The following is a 26,631-nucleotide window of genomic DNA, read 5'->3' as shown; positions in this document are numbered from 1 at the left end:
AGCCTTTACCCAGCTGTGCTTCCTCAACTCTACTTCTTAATACTCTGCCAGACTTCTTCCTTCTATGAATAAATTTGGAGCAGTCTCTTTTATTATGGTTTATATGCTTCTGATCATACCTTCTGGACTTACTCCAGTTCATAAACTTTCCCTGTATCCCATCATATAATTCACCTCTTTGAAAAGAAATTATGTTCCTATTGCAGGAAGTGACTTAGACACATACCAGAGCCAGTTTCTGGAACTTCGGCAAAGACTACTGGATGCTGAAAAGGAAAGTAAAAAAAGTTTACACGAACTGAGCAGCACTCTAGATGAAATTAAACATATAGTTGCAAAAGGAATGAACTTGACAACAAATCATACAGGTTTGTATGTATAAAAATGAACTGTGATAACAGTTCAAAGTTTTGTGTGTTTGTGTTTCTTTATCACTCATGTAGAGAGAAAAATAATTTATTTGATTACATCAGCATTCGGTAGAAGTTTCTGTCTTAAAAAAAGCATGGAGAAGTAACCTGTAGCCTTGTTAAAATGGGGTCAGTCAAAGGGGACACAACAGACTGCGGTGATGTCGTCGTGGCAAAGCTGCACATATTGCTAATCAAGTTCCTCACAGTGCGTGTCCCTCTCTTGCTGCCAAGTGCAGAGCACCGAGTGAGCTATTTTTACCAGCTTTTACTATGCCACTACACCCTGCTAACTACTAGGGCTGTGTCTAACCTGGAAGGCAGGTACACCTCAGGTGTTCCACAGTTCTGGTCCCCCTCTGTCCAGCTGGAGGGTCTTTTTTGGTCGTAAGTGCTCTGCCATCCTCTGTTGTGCCAGATTTCCTGCCAGTGGATGCCAGACCTCAAGGGGGGTGTGCAGCCTCACCTCAGCAGGCAGAGCACATCCAGCTGGGTGCTCCCCTGAACCCAGGAGGTGAGGAGCCCAGTGAGGTCCTGCTGGCTGGATATGTTCTAACCTTAGAATGCTCCTTCCAGAGTTAATTTTTATCTTGAAAGTAGTTTGTTAATAATCTGAAAGAAATGTTGGTGCTGATAAGTTGTTCAGGTTTGTATTAAAGTTATGTTAAGGAATTTTTACCACCACTGGAACGTTCAGGGATGTTTATATGAAGGAACAGAAATTAGTAAATTAATGGTATCTGGGTTTTATATGGTTTATTTTTTAAAAAAAAGGATTATTTTTATAAGGTCACACTTGAGTTATTTCAACATGAATAAATATTCTAATTATTTTCATCTCTATTTTAAGCTAGTAAAGAAAACATAAATATTCCCTACTTTTCTCTTAACTACTGCAGTCTTTTGTTTCTCAACTATTTTCTAAAGACCTGGATCTGATCCTTTTTGCTATAGGACTTTTTACAACCTGAGAACTTCCGTTTTAGCCCTGAAAACCACCATGTGTTACATTTTGGGAAAAGTATTTAACTGTGTTAAGTAACTAAGAAAGTTGTTAATCAGAATCTGTGTTTCTTTTAATTTAAAAAGTTGCTTGCCAGCTGTGCAAAAAAAAAAAAAGAAAAAAAAAAAGAGCTCCTGCTTATTGTGTTTTAAGGCGGCTCAGTCCTGCAGCTATTTAGGCACAGAGGTGCAGGCAGACTTCCTAGGATGGAGCTCTGCACCATCAGCTGCAAGATGGGGGTCATACTGGGTGATTCGCAGTTTATTACTGTAGGAGGGTAATATATATGACATATAATAACTTCCAATGAGTAGTTCTGATTGAATAACTTTGTGTGTGGTAATCTGCTTGTATTGAACTGAGGAAATAATTTGAAATAATAGGCTTCACTGCTGGCTTTTTGTTTCATGTGTATATGTGGGATTCTTGTCTCTTTAAGATGGTATGAAGTGGAAAGTGTTAAACATCCCCAGAAAACCCGCTATGCATCTTACAAACATGTACTATTATCTGCCTCACCTTCGAGAATATGAAGATGCCATTTTTCCAAATGTTCTTTTTGGGCAAGAGAGAACTGGAGGTATGGAATAAAATTTGGCTTCTATTTTCTACATACTTATAGTTTCCATTAAGTTCTAGCAATGAAGCATACTCAAGGTTCAGAGTGGGTTTTCTCCCTAAATAATATAATGTTCTCAAACTGAATAAAGTTTAATGGAGATGGCAAAAGCACTTTTACCACTTCCATTTCAATTTCAAGTTTTACCCTGAAGTATTCTGATAAACTTTTTCAAATATCGACAAAAAATAGTAATAATTGAAAAACAGTATTATTTTTTGTTTTAGTCATATATTCATAGGGCTAAGATGCATTAGCTGACTTTTTTCCCACAAAATTAGTATGAATGTGGAAGCCAAGGAGAATTTAGAATGCACTCAGTTTGCTTAAGTTACAAGCAAATGAAAAGGTGATATGATCCTTTAAAGGATGTTAGTATATCTTCAATGTAACTTTTTCATCCACATGAGAAATCAGCCAATACCTGCACAAATCATGATGAATTCCAGTGAAGTATAATACATATTATAAAGTTACATCGTCTCCTAATCGTCATGTAAAAAACAAACAAACAAAAAGCCATTCAAAAGCAGTAAGCAAACAAAGAATTAGTCAACCATTTTGCTGGGCTTTGTATTTTTTAAAATTTTTACTTTCCTCGAGGGTGATTTTATATAAAGAAATATTGGCAGCACTTTTGAGGAAAAGTAGTAAGTAATAAAAGAATGCTACGTGTTTAATTTTCATTTATTTGTACATGAAAATCACAGTAGCAAGGCCACACTTTAACAAGTACAGGCTGACCGTCAGCATGTAAAACCAAACAAAACTCCGGTGGTTTAGCAGGTTATGTGCTGGGAAGGAGCACTGGAACTTCAGCACTTTTGAGCTGATGTTGGCACAGAGAATGGAGTCTGGAGCAAGTCACTAGCTGCACCCACTCCTTTCCTTCAAAATCTGCTGCTTCCTTACCAGCCTCACCAGGTTTTGGTGAATAAGAGTCTTCTGCAAGGACTGAGAATTTGACAGGTCTGCTGAGCTAGGTTAGGTCACTGATTTAGGTAATGCCAATACCAATGAAAAAAAGAGATGTCCTGCTTACAGTCTAATGATGTAATACAGCACAGGTTTGCTACTAGCACAGTCTTTGCCACAGACAATTTCAGTTCCTTTCTTCTTAATAACAGGAACATCTAATTTCTTCTTATTATTGATTATGTCAGAGCCATAGATTCCTATCAGTTAAACTGTTCAGGAGGATTTTTAAGTTGGGTTCCTTTCTGAGATACACAGCACTCACCTCTTGTGAGAGCTTGCTCATTAAAGCAATAGGTTTAACTCCTACTACTCAGATCTCTGACTCCATAACAAGAGCTAGCACTTAATTTGCAATACCCACTTTTGAAACTCAGTAGCAGATACCTACGTGTTTGCCAGAGGCAGTAATATCTCCCAAGTTCTCAAATATATACAGTTTACACAGTGCAGACTTGGTGCTAATAACACAGACACAGGTGTCTAACCTAAACTTAGCTGGAGGTATCTCCTCTTCCAGGTAGTAAGGCAAATGCTGTCACAGTGCTGTAGGAATATTAACTGTTAACAAGTAAACCAACTGGCAAATATTCATAGGTATAGTTATAACCTTCTAACATGATAGTCCTGTTCAGATGTTCTTACGATCACATCAAATCAAAATTAAAATGTAATTTCAATTTCCCTTTACCTGACATAAAATTATGTGGCTTTTGGACTACTTCTCTCTGCAGTCTCACTGGTGATGGGTATTCCTACTGTGAAAAGGGACAAACAACATTATCTGATGAATACGCTGCATTCCCTATTGTATGAACTTTCTGAAGAACAAAAGAATGACTGTGTAATAATTGTCTTTGTAGCAGAGGTAAGTTTGCCTGGAAAGGTCCAGTATGCTACTAGAAAGATTATGTGGAAATTTGTGTCTTAGGATAATAGCATAAGAGATGCTGCAAAATACTGCCAGCCAGGCCTTTGGGAGGAATTTCTTCAGGGCTGGAGAAGATAGTGAGCAGTTAGTGCCTCAGTCTTCATGTGTGGAAAAACTCATGATTGAAGGGGGAAAAGTCATACTAAATTTACAAACACAGTTGTTGCAGTCAGATTTTCAAACAAAACCATAAAAACTCATTATTTATCTCTGAAAGTAAAGTACTCCAAGAATGAAAAGTAAATCTTCCACTGAAAAGCTCCATACAACCTGACAAAAGTAAACTTCCTCAAACAAAAGTACAGGTTATTTCTGTGCCATTTTGACATCGTATATCTTGCAAAGTACCTTGACATGCTGGAGCCTTGCCTTCTGCATGTGTATTGCCATTTCTTGTGAAACAGGAAACTGTTCAGACACCTGAACGTTCCATGTTTGGGAAAGTGAACCGTGCTTAAGGTAAAATCTTAGGGATAATTTTTTTTCTCATTCTGAAATGTCTTTATCACATTGGAAAAAAGCTACAGAAGGGAATTAGTTAGTTATAGTTACTTGCAGGTAAAAAGACTGCAAGCTTCATATTTATTGTTCATATTTCTTTGTCTTTCGATAAACAACATTCAGTTTTATGCATGTATTCATTTACAGTTAAAGCTTGCCTTTTTTTTTAGTTCAATCCTCACAGCAGCTTTTGCAGCTGTAATATTGTCAAGCAGAACATAGTTCTCTTTGTTAAGTTATTGTCATGACTTCTACTTTTCTGTTTGGATTGCAACAATAGGTAGATATGCCCAATTTTACTGACTGTAGTTCCTCTTCAGCATAGTTTTTAGAAGCTGAACTTATTTTACAGTTGTGTATTTCCCAGTGAGGAGCCCTGGCGATGATGAGCTTTGCCTGGCTGCTACTCAGATAAACCTTCTATCACAGGGCTTCAGAGTGTCTCTACGGGTTAACTTCTCAATGGTTCTGTTCCAACTGTGGGCAGTCCTAAAGTGGCACTTTTAACAAACAGTAGCTTGGGTTGTAGTAGTAGTCCCTTTCAGCCAATTTAGGATTAAACTGCTGTTGTAAGAGTCAGTCTCTCCCCTTTCTCTCGTGTCCCCAAAGTCACGTGCTTGCAGCTCCCATTTTTCAGCCATGCAGTGAATTAGAGCAGGCTGACTGTGCTGATAGGAGAGGTGATAAGAACATGTAATTATGAGAGGAGGGCAAGTGTGCTCACTGGTCACGAATCCACACCTTCCGTTTCCCCAGAAAGTTTCGAAAGATCAAGTTAAATGTTTACATCATGGGTTAAATCACAGTAACTTATTAACGGAAAGTGAGTTGCAAAGTTGTTGGTATATTTTTCTTATCACAGTCCTTTACTTATCACATCACATCTTTTTTACTTGTTACAAATTTTATATATAGCTGGTAACAATTACTGGTGTATTTAAAAGAAAAAATTGAATTGCTAAGACAGCTACTGCTGTGGAAATCGCATCCATACAACTTAGCACTGTTTAATGTCATTAACAAATGTGTTTTCCACAAAAAAACCTGTTATTTTTATGAAACAGCAGCAATGAATAAGTATGTCCTCAAAATTTCCAGACTAAGAGCCAGAAGTATATAATATTAGGAAGAAACTTTAAATAAAAATGAAAAGTATTGCTAGCTTTAGAAAATTTTGCTTAGGTGACTTTTCTCAACAGCCTCAGTCCTCTTTTGTCATTTTTGGATTAACCTGAAATGGCTTTTTACTGACAGTTCTGTGACTCTGCTTTTCTAGCATAACTGAAAGCTGTAGAACAGAATTTTATGTGGAAAATGGCTTGGCCTCCTGCAGAAGCAGAAAAAACATAAATGCAGAAACTATAGCTAGAAATTGTTCAGTTCTACCTTCAATTACAGTGAAAGTTCAGTTGCCTTGAAAACCCCATACTGTCCTTTAGTAGAACTGCTGTTGTAACATATTGCTTTTGTTTGAGATGGAAATAATTAGAGAATAAAAATTAAGTGTTTGCATGTAAATATTACCTACAAAATGTTGCTTAATACAAAAATGAGTGACTTGAATTGAAACTCCCTTTCTTTTTGTTAGGTGAATGCAGAATATGTTAACAGTGTTGCAGAAAGTGTTAAATCCAGGTAAGTCCTTTAGAGTGTAACACTGATCAGCTAGTAAACACATATTGATCTTTTATGGAAAGAATTAGGGCATTTCAGCAGTAAATTACAACTCTGCCATACTGAAATGAATGCTAAGAAATGAGGCAAAGGTGCACTCTTAATATGTCTATTGTAATGCACTGTGAAATTCAGAACAGAAGGATGTATATCGGTTTATTTTCCTTATTTCATAAGTATGCTTTAACTAATCAGGCAAGGTCTCATCTTAAGCCTTTGATAAATATTTACTTGAACCTAAATCTTTTCTCTGTGAAATTAATGATGCAATTCAGGGCACCTGAGGTGCCAATTAGGTGCCCACTGACTTCATGGCCCTGCAACATATTCTGAGGTCTGTCATGGTTTCTGGGTGGTTTCTTTCCTCATTTGCCCCTTTTTCATGAAGGCAGGATTTTGAACAGCAATTGGATTATATTTATGAAGTTAAATACTGTTATATGAAGGTTAAAATAAGATGCGTATTCTTTGCTGTGCCAAATTAATGTAAGAGCGATCAAATGAAGGCTTGGTTCCCACTGCAGTTTTACTTGCTCTTTTCCCATTTTTTCCCATAGAAGTTTACAGCATCATGTGCATGTTAAAAAAAAACTCAGAGCAGCTTGAGAGGAACAACTAATAAAACGTTTGGGCAAAAAAGTACACTCTTTGGTAGATGTATTTTTGTCTTACGAAAGCTGCTTGCTAAGAAATGGTATGGTGTAGCTAACAGTTACAAAAGAACGCTAAAGGCCCTGCAGCACAGTTGACAGAAAGAAGTAGGAGATGAAATCTGCATTGTGCTGCAGTACTGGTGTTGCTGGTTTCTCTGGTGTACAAGCTTATTAATGAATTAGTTACTCTGACAGACTCCACTTTGGCCAGTATTTGAAGTGAAACAGCCTTTCCCCTCTCTCCTTCTTTAAAGTGGCTACAAGAGAGCTCTTAATCTTTGTATCAATGTTTTATTAGAATACTATCAAAACCACAGCAAAAATGAACAAGACCCCCTGGAGAGGCTGCCCTTTTCCTTCACTACTGAGACTTTGCTGTACATCTTGCTTCACTCAAGGATTTCCCAGACTGTATTTAGGGTGCAGATTTCCTCCAGAAGGGTCCCCAAGCCAAGCCTGCAAGCTAAGTAATAGGAACAGCTTCATGCCTGCAGAGGGTTTAGATCAGCTGGGAGTAGTGCAGCGAGGCCAAGGTGAAAAGACAGCCTTCCTCAGTGCTGCTGAGCACCACAAGGTACAATACGTACTGCAACTTAAAGCACTCGCACCATATTTATGCTTGCTTTATGGCTTTTGAAAATGTTCCTGTGATGCACTTAATTTTTAATGTTAGTGTTTTGCATTAGTCATAGAAAATGGGGAACTCAGTTCTGAGAACTCCTTACTTCAGTGATCCAATACCTATTAAAAACTGAAGAATCGGGGTTTTTACATATTTTGGAGGAAGATGGAGACTTGACTTCCAGATCCGACTCCCAAAGCTGATTACACCTTTTTTTCAATTACTTTTATAATGGAAAATGTAATCCTTGCAGCAGAGGCTAGACCCAGGCTCCTCATACCAAACCCCCACTCCAGGACATTATCAATCCTACTAAGACTGTAGGCTTAGAGTTAGAACAAGTGTAAGAGCGCTAGTAGACCTCACACAAGTGGTAACAGTTGTGTGTAGTTCTAGACAGTTGTGAGTTACTGCAACATTTTGGCAACCATCTCAGGATTATGAGTAAGCATCTATGGATGCAGGAGGGGCAGCATTTCTGAGACACATTTCTGAGATTTTGATGAGTTACTGTCCTGCCTGTTCTGATGGTGTCTTCTTGGTTCCTAATTTACACTGTATGTGACTTAGTTTCTTTGCTAGAGTTATGAATTCCCCTTCTGGAGGAGCAGATCTAACTCTGGAGAGCTTCTCTCTGTGGTTGCCCTCAAAAGTCTTTTTGAGGAATGAGATCTCACTAAACTTCTCTTCACAGCTTCCCCATAGAAATCCAGTCTGGAGTTCTAGAGGTTATTTCTCCTCCTGCTTTTTATTATCCAGATCTTTCCAACCTGAAGAAAACATTTGGGGATTCAGAGGACAGAGTAAGGTAAGATAGCTGTAGAAAACCTAACAACTTTTTCTAAGAGTATAAAATGGAAAATTATGAAAAAGTCAACATGGTTTGAACTGATAATGTTTTTGTATTTCAGAGCTAATGGACCTAAAATGTCCTTTTAAAAAAACTTACTACACAAGGCGGTCTTGAGAAAAGCTATGCTGCACATCATGTTGAGGGTGACAGCCAAGGCTTCTCATTGGATCTTGACTCTAGGCATCCCACAGGTTAAAATCTAGACGGATAATGCCAAGAGGTGATAGGCTAGATGACCTGGTCTTAAAGGAAAAAACAGGAAAACGTTTTGTGTGACAGATAAGGGAGAGGCTCTGAGAACACACGAAGAAAACTCCATGTGGCTCCTTAGCTAACTAGTAACAACTACTGTGGGTTTAGTTAATGGCCTAACTTCTGGTGATCATGAGCTTTTTATACTACTGTTAATGATCCTAGCCAGTGATTTCATTTGCTTATGTCCCCCAAATTCAGCAACAGAGATTATAACCTAAAAAAACTGATTTATTGGAGGAAAGTAATTTTCTTTTGATCAACAATAACTATTTTATCAGAAGTTACCCCAACAATGCAGCAAGAGAGCTGCAATACCGAGAGTTTAGGTTGAAGGAAATCAGCAAGTGTATGTATGCATGTATATTTGGTTTATAAAGAAACTGTATATCTTTCAGAGCATAAATATGTTTACATACTTATACTTAAGTTTCAGATATTATTAGATTTGAATTAGTTATATTTTTATGTTAATTAAATACTGATAAATTACTCTCCAGTCTTTTAGCATTAATTATCAAACATCACCTTCATCCTCTGGTAAAATGAGAGACACTACTTTATAGAGAAAAATTTTAAATTATGTTTAAACCTGAAAATGAAGTTTATCAACCTGTTTCTGTGCTGTTCATCAGTAAAACCAATTAATTTTACATCTTTAAATAATAATTGTGTGCTAATCTTTACTATTCAAAATATAATGAGTAAAATCTTTAAGTCATTTGACGTGAATATACTTGTTAGGCATTTGCTAGAGATCAATGCCAGGCTGCATTGATAAAGATTTTTTTTTTTTGCTTAGTTAACATTAACTTTTATAGTAAAATCAAGTTATTTAGAGATGTTTACACTGATTATAGAGGAAATTTTAGATCAAAAAAGACTTCTTGCCCTCTTAGTCACCTAACAGGTTAGAATATTCAACTTTACAATTTTACTGTAGAGAAGAAACTGTAGAGCATTAGAAATGCTTTTATTATACAAATAACTCTTGCAAATCCTTCCAAAAAGCTTATCAGAATTTGCTGCTTATGTTTAGGTGGAGAACTAAACAGAATTTGGATTATAGCTTTTTAATGCTATATGCCCAACCTAAGGGAACATTTTATTTACAGGTATGTTCACATTATCATGAAGTAGCTGCAATACATCTGTACTGATTATTAGTCTTGGCAGTTTTGATTTGTTTCAAAGGCCTCAATAAAAACAGCAGTCTGTCGTCATTCTCTGTGTATTTTCTGTGCTCTTTACAAGCATCCACATATTTCTGTGTTTATGTACATCTTGCAGCCAGGCACTATTTGATTAAATCCATCTTTACCTTCCTGTCTTTTGTGAGGTTGAATAACAAGGTAACTGAAGCATGAAACTCTTATTTAATTAGGTTAAGAACATCAGAGTTTAATGTGTTTTCACTTGGTGCAGCAATACAGAAAAGTGGTGGTAGGTCCAGGTTATGGCCCAGATCACAATGAACCAAAAAAGCCTTAAAGGACTTTTCCAGATAGGGAAACATACCAGTATAGTGACACTGGAGACAGGGTTAAGCTGCAACATGGTCCAGATCCTAAATTCTCCAGATGACTTAGTGTGTTAGATTTTAAGAAAATAATCATTCGTTCAGGCTTAGGTTTGGCCATCATTCTAGATCTGTGCTAATTTGCACTCCATGAAGATGACAGTTACCACCAGAGATTCCGAAATTTATCATGACTGTTCAATAACGGAACAGATCCATAAAATTTCATGCAGCTCATGAATGTCAGCAGTTTTTAAAAAAAGCTCAGAACAGTGTTTCGCGTAGTTCTTAAAGTTTTCCTGGGTCTTCTCCTGCTTGAACAGGTCTTGGACTCTGTATCACTTAAGTACATCACCACATTCCCAGACGCAGGAGGGAAGACCACAAGAGCCGGCATCTCATGCCATTCTTGTCAGCATTTAACACAAACATATTTGAGCTGGGCTACTTGAGAGTCTATTCTCTGTTCTCAGATTTGGCATAGGCACTCAGAAGACAGGTGGACAAAGTGAAATGTTGTCTACTGAACACTTCAGGTTTACTTGAAAACCAGTTATTTTCCCGTGACATTTGTATATTTTTGGGAACGTTAGCCAAGTTTATGAAGCACACTAGAGCACTGAGGCATGGGAAACATGGTTGACGGCAAATGTTAAGCATGCTGCCAGACGCTTAATGTCCCTTTCTATTATAAAGTTCTCCAAGCGTTCATGTTTGCATGGAAATGAATTACTTATGCATTTGTGTTTGTAAAGAAATTTGAGACTATGTGTTTTCTTATCTGGGACATCATATAAGCACTGAACTGTGTTGTTCAGAGCAAAGCCTGGATTGTGATAGTCTGCTGACAGTTATGGCTGCATTCAGACTTTTCTTACAAAAAGACTATGGTTTCCTCAGAGCTCGTATATTCATGTCTTCATTTGCGTGTCCAGCCTGCAGCTGCCTCTCTAGCACAGATGTTGATCTGCCCAGAAAACTCTCTATGGAGAACAGCTAAAAAGCAGGAAGACATGCTGCTGCATAAAGATAGTTATCATCTACCTCTGTTTGGAAGCCTTCTACTAATAGAAAGCAAATAACCTAAAAATCCCTTTCTTCAACCCGGTACAAAGATTTGCCTTAGAAATCTTAGGAAAAACTTGAAATAGATTAGATTTTATTTACTGTTTGGTCAGAAATAGTATCATTTGGGTGACTGATACTAACTTTTGAAAGAAGATAAGCATATGTCACTAGTCTTGATATCTACAGAACAGTTGATGTCTGAGTCAGGCAATATCTTTGCTGAATAAACATGTAAATACTCATTCTGGGATACTGCTGAATCAGGATTTAAGCAAATAGTTTTGTGGAGTCCATTGAAGCTAATGGAGTTACCCTATGTTTGATCAGTAGCTACAGTTCATCCACAATCTTTGAAAAAAAGGCAATAGATCCTCTCAGTCATCTTGTCTCTTCTACTTGAAGCATGTCTTCCACTTTACCTATCCTTTTTTTCCCCCTTGAACCAGCTACTTCTCCTTTCAGGCTTTTTTGTGACATTTTCTTAATCAATAAAAAACTAAGAGAAGTTTGAAATACTTGTTTCCAGTTTCACTGTACTTCCTGGAGTCCACGTGAGCCCTTCGACACACTTGTAATAATGTCAGAGACAAGGTAATGGGATCTTAATGTAGTCATAAAAGTGGGCGTTCAAGCCCAAGCCTTGTTGTGAGGAGATGCATTTGTTCTGTGTGTCCTTGTAGACTTAGTTCATGCTGAAATAATTAAACATTTCAAGTCTGAAAGCATCTTGGAGAATCTCAGATACAGCAGGTTTTGGGAAGTGTTTTCTATTAGCACTCAGGTGAACCAAAAAGAAAACAATAAATAAATCTTTTAGTATCTTCAGTTAAAATCTGTTATAAACTTCAAACTTACTGAACTACTGCTATACTTTTTTCACCTTACGAGATTTTTTTTTTCCTTGAGGGGGCTGGGGGAGCTGCATTGTGTATTTGTACATAACATATATGTATATACTGGCAGTATATATAGCCAGCAGCACTCATCTGTACACCATTATTATAAGTTTTCTAGTGTGATTCTCTAATGGTTTTAAGGACTGAGCAAAAGCTTAGCAAAGTCATTAGGAGTCTTTATATTTATTTTCTCTCTCCTCTCCTATAGACTCTAGGACAAGTCTTTTATTTGGTAGAGCTCCTAAAAGGAATTACTTTAATGAAAGTACATTATTACCTGAAATTTTCTTTATGCTTGTACTAAATAAAAAAGAACCTTTATGGAATTAACTATTGAAGGTTTGTTTTCTGTGGAAAATGAGAAAGTAAGGTTTTTCAGCTTAACAATCTTCACATACTTGTTAAACAGTGATTCAAAATATAAAAGTACCCTAGTATAATTTAGAAATGATGATACTTTCCTGTCTGATGCCTACACTTCCATTGTATGCTACCACTTCTTTGTTGCTGCTGCTTTTTCCTTATTTCATGCAGATACCCACATAAGAAAAATGAATGGAAACTTGTTTATTGGCTGTCATTTAGGAAGTTCACATGGCCTTGCTTGTGTGCATGCATCTTTTCATCATCACAAAGTACTGATAAGTAAAGGCAAATTAGCTGAAATTGTGTTCTGCTGGCCTTCCAATGGCAATGGGCAAAATGGACTAGACAGTTCTTACCTTAAACTTTCTGGTCAAGCTGTGTATAGCCACTGCATAACCTCCTTTGGTAGGTAAGAGCATATGAAAAACAAGTGGCTGTAAGCTGAAGCCAGAAAAACTCAAATCAGCATTTGAGTATCATGTACTAAACCTTCAGGATAATTACAAACAGTATAACTTACTGAAAAAGAACTGATGCTGAAATCTCTAAGCAATGGCAGATGCTCTTCAAGTGCTTTCATTGAACACAAATTACAGGGTTCAGTACAGGGTTAATTTAAGTAACTTTTAATGGCCTGTGCTACAGAGGATATCAAACTACATTATCTAATACTCAGTTTTAACTGTCAGCTTCAGAAAAGACTGTTTCAGACTTCTGCCTGTGCGAAACTACTTTCAGTTCATAACCACATTCACATCTGCTTTGCATCACAGCCTCTGCATTTCTCATGTTTACTACTTCTGTATGCTTTCTTTTAGTGTTTCTCAATATGGTGGTCTCACTAGATTGTTGAGATAGTCCTCTCTCTGCTTTTCCTCCTTTTTTTGGGTGCTCCTCAATTTCTCTTTAAGGATTCTCTGAAACTCTCTTTGATTCTTTGCTCTTCTTCCTTTATATCTAGCCACTGGATATTCCTCTTAGCTCATTTAATTTTATGCAAGATTTCTTGTAAGTTGATGTTTTGAGGTTTTTTTGCTGTTCTCTTCTGCATAACCGACGCTTCAAGCCAATCCCCAGATCCCAGAATCTGTTATTAAGCACTCATCTTGATCTGTTCATCTCTCTCTATTTCTGATGTCTTAACATCAGTAAAAGCTGACAGTGTCAAAACAGATATCTTAATCTTGTCTTTCAAACTTCATTGTACTTCCTCCTTGTTTCACTGTTAAGACATTTCTCCCCCACCAGCCATACACTTGTACTAATGGCCAATATCAGCTAAAAGCTGTGGGCCTGCTCTCTTGATCTCTTGCTGCTGACTCTGCACTGAGTCAGTTGAGGATGCAAAACCAGCAGGAAACCTGCATTTTTTTTCTCATAGCCTTCATTTCCTACCTATTTAGTTTTCTGAACCAGATTCCAGTGCCACCAGACGAGCACCAGATCAAATTAACTGCATCATCATTACACTGCATGCCAACATTTTCCTGAAGGCTTATCCTCTTCTTTCTGTGATTTTTACATCCATATCTAATTCAAACCCTGAATTACTTGCTCCTTAATTATTCCTGGAATTAATTTATTTTCCTTACGATGTTACCTCTGAACTCCTTACCTTTGGACTCACTATCCTTAACTTTAGTAACTGGAACCGCTGCTGGCTTTTCAGATCCCCCATTCTTCTCTGAAAGCCAAGCCAGCAGCCAAGGCCTTTCCCTCTTCCTTGGTGGATGTCAGTCTCCTTTTCCAAGTAGCCTTTAGCTGGCTCTACTGCTGTACTCAGAGTCAGCCTTTACAGCACCTTGAAGTCTCTGTGTATTCTTGTCCTTCAGTGTGCTTCACAGCGTGTTCTTTCTCTCATGACTACTATTCCCTGAAACAACTTGCCTTCTACTAGTCTCTTGGTAATCATCCACAATTGTCTTCGGTCACCTTTTAGGTATGACAAAGTTTATCTAGGCTAATCTGCTTCTAACCATGTGCTTTAGATGCCTCTTTTCAAATAATTTACTGCTTATCGATGCTTATACAACTTCAGTACAAACTCTCTCCTGTCTTCTTCCTTAACCTCTGTCTTTCTGCTTAATGTTTTATTTTAAGTGAGATCTCTTTAAGGTAGGGAGTCCTCCTTTCTTGAAAAAGTGAGAAGCACTCATGGTGTTATTGTCACTCCTATAAATAAATATTTAATGAATGATACTGAAACAGATACATGTAGAAGCTGAATAGCAATCCACTGTAGTTCGGCACAGCTTCAGTACACACTGTACAGCAGTCAAACACAATGCAGTTATCACTTACATGTGGCAACGTCACTACCCCCACCCCCCTGCAAGCAGTAAAACCACCCCTTGCCTTCTGTTTTTTTTGTTGCTTTTTTTTTTCCCCAGCTGGAAGATGATATTATAGCCAAACCTGATTATATTCAAAGTATAAAAAGCTTTGCTGCTAAACAGTCCCAAGAGTGGATGATTCTTGAGTTCTCCCAGCTTGGATTTATTGGTAAGTACTAAGATTCCAGCAGAGTCAATTGGATTTGGAGCTGAGTATTTCTCACTTGGATTTACATTTCAAAGCATGGAAGGACTCATTTATCAAAACTTCCTTGGTTCTTCAGGAAAGCTCCCACTGAAAATCTTTTACTTTTTGTGCTCTTTGAAACTGTCTTTTAAAGGCAGAGCCTCCTTAGCATAGGATCTCATAGTTGGACTACCATAACAAGGAAACTGTTCCATCTCATGGCACTCTGTGCCCCTGTAGTGTGTAGTCTTCTTTTCAAGAATAAAATATGAACAATCTATAAAAAATGTGCTTCATTTCCTCTTGAAGAGCAGAACGTGCATCCCATATCATAGTGAAGGTTTTTAAATTTTTTTTTAATAATAAGTTTATTTTTATATTTTTTCTTTGGTTCTGATACAATTTACTTGTGATAACACCTTGTAAGTATTAGGTCAGGCAAAGAAATTGAACAAAATCTGCTAAAAAATAGTAGATGGAACTAAATGAACAGGGATAGTATTTTAAAAGCAATGTTTCTCATATCTAGGTTTTAATTTAAATAAATTCAGTATAGTATTCCTAGTGAAATTGCATGTCTAGCATATTGAGGAATTATTGAGACTTCATTTTATCTGACACTGATACAGGTGACTGGCATGTTTGTGTTTGGAACTAGGATATAATTGAACAATTTATTACTCAACTGGTTGACTATGTAAGAATATCTCCAGGCATGGGGTGGAAATCTTTTTAAAATCACAGCAAGCTGGAGGATAAGCAGCTCTCCAAGGCTGGAGTCTGTGTGAAATTTCCACTACATATTACAATTACATCTATGCATTTAAGGCTGGAGTAGACAGAAAGCTGGTGACTTTTTCCACAGCAATAAAAATACCTGAATATGCATCTTCTTGTCTTGCTTTCAGGAAAATTGTTTAAATCAGAAGACTTGCCACTCATAGTGGATTTTTTTCTCATGTTCTACAAAGATAAACCCATAGACTGGCTTCTAGACCACCTGCTCTGGGTTAAAGTGTGCAATCCAGAAAAGGATGCAGTAAGTATAGCTGTGTTCATAAATTCATAGATAATATTCAAACAATCTCAGTGACAATTTCTTTTCAAAAAGTGGAATAAAAATCTCTCAAACCTGACTTACTTTGCAATTTGTGGTGAAAGATTTGTTGCATGCAGTGTGGCATGGTGTTTGAGTCCATTAGGGCATATGGAGAGGTCTGACTCACAGAAATTCAGATTTCCACACCAGAGCTGTCCTGCCTCCATCAGCTCAGAATATGGACAACAGAAGTTCACATCTGCCTGCAGCTGATCATGTAGGCAACTCTGTAGCACCAAAATTTTGAATATGTAAACCTATGTGGACTGTCACTTCTCAGAAGCTTCCGCTTACTTTCTGATACTAAAGTCAGTAAAGCATACAGTTTCACAATCACAGTTGTTCAGAATTTTGCATACCGGTTCCTTTCTTTCAGGAGGCAGAACTTGAGTGTTTTGCTTTACATCTTTTACTGTTTGGGAAAAAAAATAGTTTGCCTGAAAAAAAAATGGAGGGAAATGTGGATAAAATGAACTAAATAATATTTTTCACTGAAAATGAAAGAAACAGTTGTGTTGAATTGCAAAAGGTGCCATTTCTAGCACTACGGGTGAGCCCAATATATTGAGTATTTCTTTATGTCCTTTTGCATTCCTTGTCTCACCAGTCTTTGGTGCTGGTCACTACTTACACTCTCCATATATAACAGACTGTGCCACAGAGGGCTGACCAGGGTTTCTGCTCCTTCTTGGATTTTAAAGTTCAAAAGTTTTATTTGATTAGTGTAGCCAGGCCCCACTCCAGGTGTTCACACGTTACTTTTGTGTTGGTAAAGAAGGAAGAAGAGACAGATAAGAGCTGTGCAAAGCAGGAGATTGAGGCGACCAGAACAAAGAGGCTTCAAGTTTTACTGTGCAGCAGAGGTGACTCCTGGGGATAGGGATGAGTCCCTGGTTTTACACTTACTAATGTCACTGAGGGGTCCCCATTCCCACTTCATACAGATAGGAGTAAGCTTTGAAATCCTACTCTGTGGGTTAAGCTGGCTCATAGGAGAGTGAGCCTCAACTACCTCTAATTTAGGTTCTTGCCTGCCTGTGATAACAGAATAAAAAAGAGATACTGTTACGTTAACATCACCCATTCCAGATGTCTAACATGCCAACTTCAATCTGATAGATAAAACATTTTACTTTCATTTTTTAAATTACTCTTGTAGCTTCTGAGACCTGATTAGTACCTGAGCCAACACTGTGTTCCTGAAAGGCAGAGAGGCAGCTCACGTGAGTCTGTTCTGGCCAAGCCAAAGCAGAGTGGTATTGGCAAGTTTCTAGGAAGTTTCACTTCTGCAATTGCAATTTCAGTTGCTGTGGGTAGCGAAAACCTATGCCCTTGGGTGGGAATGACCAGTGGCATGACCTGGTCTGTCTGGGACTGGACTGTTCGTAAGAACACAAAAATGGAGGCTGGAACAAGGACAGGGAGCCCAGCTGCTGCTCCTCCTCTGCTTGACAGATTAAAGCAGTAGATGTTCATGCAGGCACCAGAGAAGGCAAGATGACATAAATCCTCATGCTTTCCCCTTTCCAAGCAACTGAGAGCGTCACTAAATGATCACACACTATGCCCCACAAGAGAGTCAACAGGGCACTTGTTTGTGGCTTATACGTGTCATCCTGTGGCAATGGGTGTTTGGCACGTATTTTCAGCCTGGGCTGAGTATTAACGTACCATGATTCAGCTACATCTGCTCAGTTGAAAAGGAAAGGACAGTTTGTGATGATCAGAGCCATCAGATCTCTGCATGGGTCAGAAACTTTACTTCCTGTCATCCGGTTCTGGAGTCCTCAGTACAAAAAAGACATAGACCTGTTAGAGTGGGTGCAGAGGAGGGCCACAAAAATGATCAGAGGGCTGGAACACCTCTCCTACAAGGACAGGCTGAGAGAGTTGGGGCTGTTCAGCCTGGAGAAGAGAAGGCTCCAGGGAGACCTCATTGCAGTCTTTCAGTATGTAAAGGGGGCTTGTGAGAAAGACAAAGACATTTTACCAGGGCCTGTAGTGACAGGACAAGGGGCAATAGTCTTAAACTGAAAGAGGATAGATTTAGATTGGACATAAGGAAGACATTTTTTACGGTGAGGGTGGTGAGGCACTGGAACAGGTTGCCCAGGGAAGTTGGGGATGCCCCCTCCCTGGAAGTGTTCAAGGCCAGGTTGGACAGGGCTTTGAGCAGCCTGGTCTGGTGGGAGGTGTCCCTGCCCATGGCAGGGGAGGTGGACTGGATGATCTATAAGGTCCCTTCCAACCCAAACCATTCTGTGATTCTGTGATCATATGCAGCGGCATGTATCCATCAAGTGCAGTAGGGACTAGAAGGCTGCAAAGATGGGAGCCTTGACTTAACAAGGAGCTTTATCTCAGTTTCTGCACAAATGACCACACCAGTCCTCTGCTACAGATTATTCTCAGCTGCTACCATAAGGAGCTCTTTGGTTGTGCTGCCAGAGCATTCAAGTAAACATGCTGAAAACTACATTTTTATAGGGGATGAACTGCAAACCCTGTCAGTTGAAAGATCACGAATTAATTTTCTTATAATGATTTTTTTTTCCTAACAAAAGTATAGTGTGCTTTTCAAAGAAACAGCTGCCAATAAATCAATTTGCATGTATTTTTACATTGTTCTGCTGAACATCTGCTGTGGACAAACATAAAAATACTATCGCCTTCCAGGTGGTTTTGAACTTTTAATTAGTACTTCTGTGGAAACCATAAATCTCTCATGAGTTTTGGTGTTTAAGCCAGCTGAGTGAAGACTTAATCACTTCTAGATTTAGAAGGCATTTATATGGTTTATGTAATATTTTTCATTTATAGAACTGAAAACACTTAGTAGAAGAGGTAAACACATTATCCTCTCAAATCTAAAGATGTGAGACCATGGACACAGAGAAGTTAAATGATTTTCCAGATGATTTTCCAAACTCACACAGTAATTCTGTGGCAGAACTGAGAGTCGAACCAAGGGAGTCTCATTTTAGCACTTTGCTTTGTTCTGTACTATTACGCTTCATTATATCTCATTAGTTATTGTAGCATGTTTGCTTCATTGTAATAAACTATGATGCTCTATAGATATAAATTCACATTTTAAGAAGTAATTTGCTATAATTCAGAAAATCAAGAAACTCGGAAATTAGTAGCAATTACAGTTATTTAACTCCCTGGTATATGTCATTTCACGAGGTGTACTAAACTGGAAAATCAGGATTGAAATACAGTATCTAAGGGCTTTATACAATTATAAGATAAAAGATACATAACGTATAGTATAGTTTAGTATAAGCCTTTCAAACATAGCAGAAAAAGCCAAAATGATAAAGACTGAAATGTAACCAGAATCTATCTCAAGAAGGTCAGTTTTGCTCTAAATAGTTTAATTAGAATTAAGGCCTAGAGTTGAAATGAAATTTGCCAGAAACAGTTAAAGAATCAATCCATTTCCAATTTGAGATGAATTTTTGTTACTCTGAGGTGTGATTGATGGTGTACAGTGCAGAAATCCCTGAATTACTGGTGGTTGAACCTTCAAATCTACATAGCACCAAGAGTGGAATTACACTGGAAACAGTGCATTTGAAATAAGATGACTGTAAGTCTTAAGTAAGCTAAGTATTAATTATTTAAATATGGATAAAAAAACTGGACCCATACTCTCAACTACATACTTAATTTGCCTTGTGGAACTTAGTTTGTCTCTCCTTGTTGAAATAAAACTTCACTTCCTTTTACTTTCTTTCCAGATACAGTGTGGAAAGGAAAAGGCAAAGTTACGTATCCGTGCTAAACCATCCCTTTTTCAGCATGTGGGAATTTACTCGTCATTGGCTGGGAAGATACAGAATTTGAAAGTAAGGATAAGAAATTAATGCCATATTTCTAAATTATATGCTCACGTTCTGGCTTGTTTCTCAAATCATCTTCAACCATTGCATCTTTGGCATTAGATGGAATTTCCATATCCAAGAATGTTGGCTTACAGATGCGGCGGAGAATATTGAGCAAGCATCTAAACTGCAGATGGCACACACTGCTTCTGCACAAACATCTTTGCATCTCTAGGCTGAACACTTGTACCAGCCATAGTAACATTTCATGGCATGTAGGAACCCTCTTCACAGCACAAGGTTTCATGTGCTCTGCACCGTACAAAGATGAACAGCTATGATGGTTAGTTTTGGCCAAATAGTCCACAATCCCAGTATGAGGGACTATTGAGAAGGTGGTATACTGGTAGGACAAGGGCATGACTATCTTGATGGCAGTAGATTTTTAGGGAGAGTTTGGAGTGCAAACAGTGGATCTACCATGTGTCTGATGAGGACAGGAGCAACGAAGCACCAGACTTCGGGGATGCCCTGATGGCGTCATTTAGACTAGTCATGAGATCATTCGAATTGCTGCCTTGGCCCAGAGGTTCATGTAGCCTTTAGCAGAGACCAATATCAGAGGTTCTAGCAGAAGGCATAGTAAAAAACTATGAAATAGCCTACTGTGGAGAAGTTTATTTTTAAATCTAGGCAACTGAGAAACAGTACAGCTTTGTCTACGTACTGTAACACTTTCAGTGATTACACTAAGTGAATACTCTGTTTCTGTTAGAAATTGATTGTATATTTTTTGACACTGAGGTAATTATTTTCTGGAATAGTTTCATGAAGTAATTCAAGACACTGGAGCATTTTCTTTTCATTGTATGAGTGAAATGACATTTCTTTATATCCAACAGGATAGAGATTTTGGCAAAAATATGCTCTATAAAGCACATAATAATCCACCTGCAAAAGTGGATACAAGCCTAAGAATATATCAGCAGTATACTTTGGAAAAAGTTTATAAAGGAAAAGACTCTTTTTGGGCTTCAGCTCCAGTGGCTGGGGACTATATCAGCTTCACCTTTTTAAAGCCATTAAAAGTAGAAAAGTAAGTATTACATGATATGAAATATGGAAGCCTGTGTATATCTAGTCTGGAAGTGATTCCATCTGTTCAAAATCACCAGAGCTTAACTGTTTGCATAAAACATATCCTAGTTACTGATGAGAAATCCATGATTTGCTGTTTATCTGCTCCCCTTCTTTAACTTCTTTCCTGAAATACATTTCCTCCTTGGTAATTAGAGAACTGCTTAATTTTTTTCCTTTTATTTCTTCAGGTAAATATTTTACATTCTCTTATGATAATTCTCAAAGAAATTTTATTCTAATTAATGAATTTCATCAATGGAGTCACTAAAAGCTTTGTTTCTATCATGGTCAACAGAAAGGCATGATGTCAGATCAAACGCTATGTCCCAGGCCAGACACTTAATCAGTGCAGGTGAAAGTGAAGAGAAAGTATCGCTATTGGGGGAAAATAATGAAGAGTGAATGAATAAAGGTGGGATTCAGCTGAAGATTAATAGACTTGAATGTAGGTGTTTACAGTAGAGATGTTTACATAAGGTAGGTGTGTAAATTCCTCCTATACATGACAGTGAGAGATCTACTCAGTGCAGTCAGAGGAAGCTAGACAGCAGTTCATCTCGTTCTCTGTTTGCTCACTTGAGTCAGTTGCTAAGTTTCACTGACTGCACTGAGTGTATCTCCATTGCCTGTAATGGAAGTTTGAACACTTGGGTCACAGCCAGATTTCTAACTTCAGGTGTTTGGAGCTACAGCCAAGTCCCATCTTACATGTTTTTCTCGTTCTAAAAGATAAAACTACCTTTGCCGTTCCCACATTGTTCAACTTGGGCTTCTTTGAAAGGAAGATACACACGTAGATAAGTGTTTTTCAGAAGGACTTCCTCTATGAACAATACAAATTGAGGTTGGCACCAAAAGAAGCAGATGTGCCTGGGTCAGTGAAGTTTCTTCAGTCTCTGTCAGATTAGAGAACAGATCTGAGTTAAAACTACCCCAGCAAGAAATACGGTTCCAGGAGAGTGTCTCTGACACTAATTACTGTAATTACTATAGCTCTGTAATAATATTCAAAGAGAAAACACCTTCACTGTTGATGCACTTCCTCTCAAAAACAGTCACAAAACTAAGAGACTTCCATTTCTGCAAGGATTGTAGATTTCTTATTTATTAAAAAAATAAATCTAAGCAGCAAGCCTGTATCTCCATCTAGTGAGCTGCACTAAATGTCAGTTGTTGTAATAAGCACGGTGTTCCATGAGCAATGCTCTTAACTAACTGGTTTATGCTTTGGGAAACTTGGGTAGCCTATAGTTTTGCATATTCCTGTTACTGGGAAGCTGTACTGGATAAAGCTAACTTATATATAGTATTGTCTAATGGCTGGTCCCAGCCCCATCCCACTGCTATAGGTGGAAATGTATAGTTAATCCTATACTATTTGGTGGTCTTCCTAGGTCTTGATTGTTTGGTTGATACCAGAGGAGGGAGCTTGATGCTCTGAATTTCCTTTGCTCTTTTTGGATCTAAAAACCTAAGAAATCTAATGCCAGAAATGTAAAACCCAACAAGGATTTATTTATTGTTTTAAGATCTCATAGGTGTTTTTACTTGATGTTGATAATTGGATTCTTGCTTTGACAGCGCTGTTGCTCATTTGCTATAAAGGAGGTTATATAGAAGTACCTGAATTAATCAGTACTGATAAAAAAGGGGAATTCTCTTGGCATATAGCATATGGTCTAGCAGGGATTTCTGCTGCTGTTGCATTCCGGAATCCCATCTGATCTCAGCCTTAGGATGATAGGAACAGATCAGAGGGCATGTCTTCCCTAGCCATTTGAACCTGGAAAGTAATTTATTTGGACCTTGAGCACTGCAAAGGGGGAACACTTGCATTTGCGGTTCCAGAGAAAGGTGGTTTTAATGCTTGTTCTCTTTAAAAGTTTCTAGTATGGTTTGGTCACACACCAGAAAGTTTCAATGCCTATTTGTGTTCTCTATAGCCCACAACTAATTAAAGAAAAGGTATTTGAAACTTTCCATCAAAACTAGAAAGAATTCCTTCAATAGAACTTTTCTAAAATATAAAATACCTGGAAATAATACACCTTTATCATCAGGTACTTCTTCAGAAGTGGAAACACAGAGCACCCCGGTGATAAACTGTTTAACACTACTGTTGAAGTGTTGCCAGATGATGTAAGTCTCTCATTTCCAACTGTAATACACAGTGCTGTTTCATTTTAAGAATGATGTTCAGCGTAAAATGTTGTGCTCTAGAAAATATTTCTGGAGATTTTATTATTTTATTTTTTACAGGAAATTCTAAGAAAAGAACTGGTTGACAATGGAAGTAAATTTAACTACCCAGCAACCAAAGATGGATATTTAAAAATAGGTAAATTGTTAACTTCTGGTTTTGAAGTCACAGTATTGTTACATATAAAATATTTATGCATTTGAGAATTTCATTAACTCTGTAATAAATACAACATTCTAAGGTGAACTAGTAAGGAAAAGAACCCCTTTGCACTACTGCATTTTATAGTATATAATGTTTGACCAATGACTATGCTATTTTGTTTTAAAAAATGAAGAACCCTACCAGCAGTGGCAAAAGCCAGGGCACTCAATTAGAAGAACTAATTGCTGTCTCTGCAAGGTCTTAATAGGATAATTTATTCTGGTTTGGATTTTGCAGCCTTAGCTGAAGACAAGGATTTTTTAATGATTATGACAGCATTCATTTGTGCTCCAACCTGAAATGAAGATGAAGCATAATGCAACACATCCTTCCTCTTTTTTGTCCCTACCCCTGCTTCCCTTCTCCCTTCCTCAGGGTAGCGTGTGCCTTCTCTTGAAAGAACTGCAGATTCTCCACACACTTGCCAAGGCCTGGTGTCTACTATTACCTAAACTAAAACACCACTATGTGAACAAAAAGGGGCTAGTGGGAGATCTGCTTTGCTTGCCACTTTCTTCTGTCTCCTCTACCACATAATTGCTTTTTTCTCCCAGTGAACCACTTTCACCTCGCCAGCACTTCTCGTTTACTTTACTTTGCACCTCTCCCACCTCCTTATGGCTGTTTTGCTCTAATTAGAGATCCAAACCAAAAATGCCATCAACTCACAGTTGCACACACAAGTTGATAGGAAATGACTATCATACATGGGATGAGTGGTTTTTGTTTGTCTGCAGTGATTTTATGCCAGTTTAGCAAGGTTAGTTAAAAAGCATTGAACTAGTGATGAAATATATCTGATTTTTTTAAAATAATCAAATTTCTCAGAAAAGTTCTCTTAGCTTCTTTAACATAACCATGTGGGTCATATTTATATTACCACTACTAACATTTCAATTTTTGTTTTTACATTTTAGCTATAGGTTCCTTATTTTCTTGTGTTCTTTTCCAGCTCCTAGTTGCTTTAACTGAAGGAATGGATCCTTCTTCTTGTTTATAGCTTTGCCTTTCAGTTGTTATTGTTTGACTTTTTCCAAAAGATTTTTTCCCCTAATGCTGTATCCTTGAAGATAATTTATAATTTGTAATTTAGAACTTTTGCGTAAGTTCCCTTGGAAGTGCATTTCATTCTAATATATGTTTGTATGGGTCTTGTTTTTAATTTAGGGGCTTTTGAAAATGGAATTGCAGAAGGCAGTATCAATCAGGCAATAGGAAAAATACAGGCTATTCGTTTATCAGTCAATTCTGATTCTCCTGTATGGGCAATACTTAGTGAGGTAAGCATGTTAATGAAAGTATTCTGATTAAAGCTTTATTAAATGAGTTTCAGTTCTTCTTAACATACAGTATTGCTAATCCTTAATTTTTACTTAATTTTGGGATTGGGAATGGGATTTCATTTGGAAAACTTCACACAAGTGGAGAATTATATTAATTATTCAGAGGAGGACTTATATTTACTTCATAGAAAAAGTTCTGGAAATGCTCAAATGGGATGATTCTCCAGTTTTTGCAGTGCTGTAAGTACAGCCACTAGAATTTGGGTCATGATAGACAAACCAACCAAAGGAGACAAGGAGGCTTTTCTAGCTTCTTTCAGTCACTAGCTTGGATATTAATTATAATATGCAAACATATGAACATATGACTTTTTTATTCTTCAAGTGTCTCCCAAGTCTCTGAATGTGTGTGAACCCATAAGGAGAAAACATTCAGCAGAAGTCACTGAAGAGAATTACTACCACTTTAAACTATAGCTACAATTGGAAGGAGGGAAAAGCTAATGTCTTAGGCAATGCTTCTTCAGATTTTAGAAAATAATCTATTTTGGTTTTTTCCAGGTACTTATCAAGACATTGGAAAACTAAAAAAAAAAACCACAACATTTTTCATGTGTCACTTGTTACAGATTGATTGAAAACTAGGCTATGAGCAACAAAAAACTGGCTGCGTGAAAACAACAAATCCAAATCCATTTAATTCTTAATACTGTGTATTAGGAAAGAGTTGAGATAACTATTAAATCTTTGTATAAAGAATACAAAAAGCTATAAAGAGCCCAGTTATGTTAGTAATCTCTAGAAAATGTTCTTGATTAAGATGTCATATGTAAAAAATCTCACCTTACTTTGGCAACACTCAATATATATTATTATAAACAACTGATAAGGCATTACAGGCTGTCTCAGGGACTGAAGCATAAAAGTATGGTAAGTTTCACCAGAACTAAAAATATAAAGAACACTGTTTTCAGTTCTTCTAAGAACACTGGTCAATTTTAGAGGGAAAGTAGGACTGCAGGAAAAGTTGTCAATATTCTTTACAAGTATTTAGAGCAGTCCACAGGGATAGGAATAATTGACAATGTGAAAATGGATCTCAAACTTAACAGAAGTAGCGTGTTTCAGCCTTAATGTAGCATAAGTTATGTTTAATATTTTCTAAAATGGGAAGTACCTGCAAGTTGTCATTTGAATAATTTATACAGGTAATGTTCAGAGAATCATAAAACTTCAGTGAATTTTGCATTGAAATAACTCAAGGAAATAATTAGGGTACTATACACTATAGTGTAACTGTATTTTTGTAGAGAGAAAATATATTTAAATAAAATTTTTGATCCTATAATTTGATAATCAGTATGTACTGATACTTAAATCCTGGTCACAAGGCAAAACTCAATATCCATTTGGAAAGAAAAGGTAAACCACAGTAGTTTAATTTGAAATATTTCTGGGAAACGGCAATCCACCTGTTAACGTGCAGAATTCCCGTATCACATCTTTAGCACTTGAAGCACAACTGCGCCCTCATTCTCCTTCACGTGCATTGCATCCTAACAGTAGACCAAAAAAAATCTGCACTGTACACTTCTGCATGGATTTGTATTGAACGGGTTACATTCAGGTAGAATTGTATTCCTAATGCAAGAGTATTTTTATTTAGTATCAGATTATTTTTCTTACATTAAAACAGTTAATAAGGCTATTTTTTAATGACCACCTCTAATAATATTTTTTGTAATTTACAGTATTCTTTATATACTGTGATGCTATATATATGTGTGTGTGTAGAGAGATATATGTATGTATGTATGTATGTATTTCTTGGACCAAATACTGCAGCCTTCATTAGGTTAAGAGTTTAGTGCAGGTTAAGAACTAATGCAGTAATCCAGACTGCTTAAGAGATACATCGAGGGACACCTTCATCCATCAGCACTTACAGGAAAAGGAAGGGTTGAGTGAAACCGAGACCAATGGATCGTTAAAAAGCAGCGGTTAAAACTGCAA

The 26,631-nt window shown here is 37.4% G+C and overlaps 1 protein-coding gene across 1 annotated transcript; it reads left to right on the top strand.

Annotated features, from left to right (window-relative positions):
• Positions 1-206: 206 nt before the first annotated feature.
• Positions 207-25,206, top strand: LOC104538786 (alpha-1,3-mannosyl-glycoprotein 4-beta-N-acetylglucosaminyltransferase B-like; the record flags this gene model as incomplete). The annotated part of the gene is made up of 14 exons (XM_010182113.1): positions 207-368; positions 1,853-1,993; positions 3,742-3,875; positions 6,028-6,074; positions 8,083-8,196; positions 9,533-9,608; positions 14,733-14,844; positions 15,771-15,901; positions 19,708-19,815; positions 20,694-20,887; positions 22,992-23,070; positions 23,191-23,269; positions 24,503-24,615; positions 25,180-25,206. Coding segments are annotated over 14 exons (1,517 nt in total), but the record flags the coding sequence as incomplete, so codon positions are not given.
• Positions 25,207-26,631: the final 1,425 nt, after the last annotated feature.

Source organism: Mesitornis unicolor, unplaced genomic scaffold (assembly GCF_000695765.1).
Source record: "Mesitornis unicolor isolate BGI_N332 unplaced genomic scaffold, ASM69576v1 scaffold45353, whole genome shotgun sequence".
Classification (NCBI taxonomy): Eukaryota; Metazoa; Chordata; class Aves; order Mesitornithiformes; family Mesitornithidae; genus Mesitornis; species Mesitornis unicolor.
The sequence above is the reverse complement of the archived record's forward strand: the minus strand, read 5'-3'. Positions and strand labels throughout refer to the sequence as shown.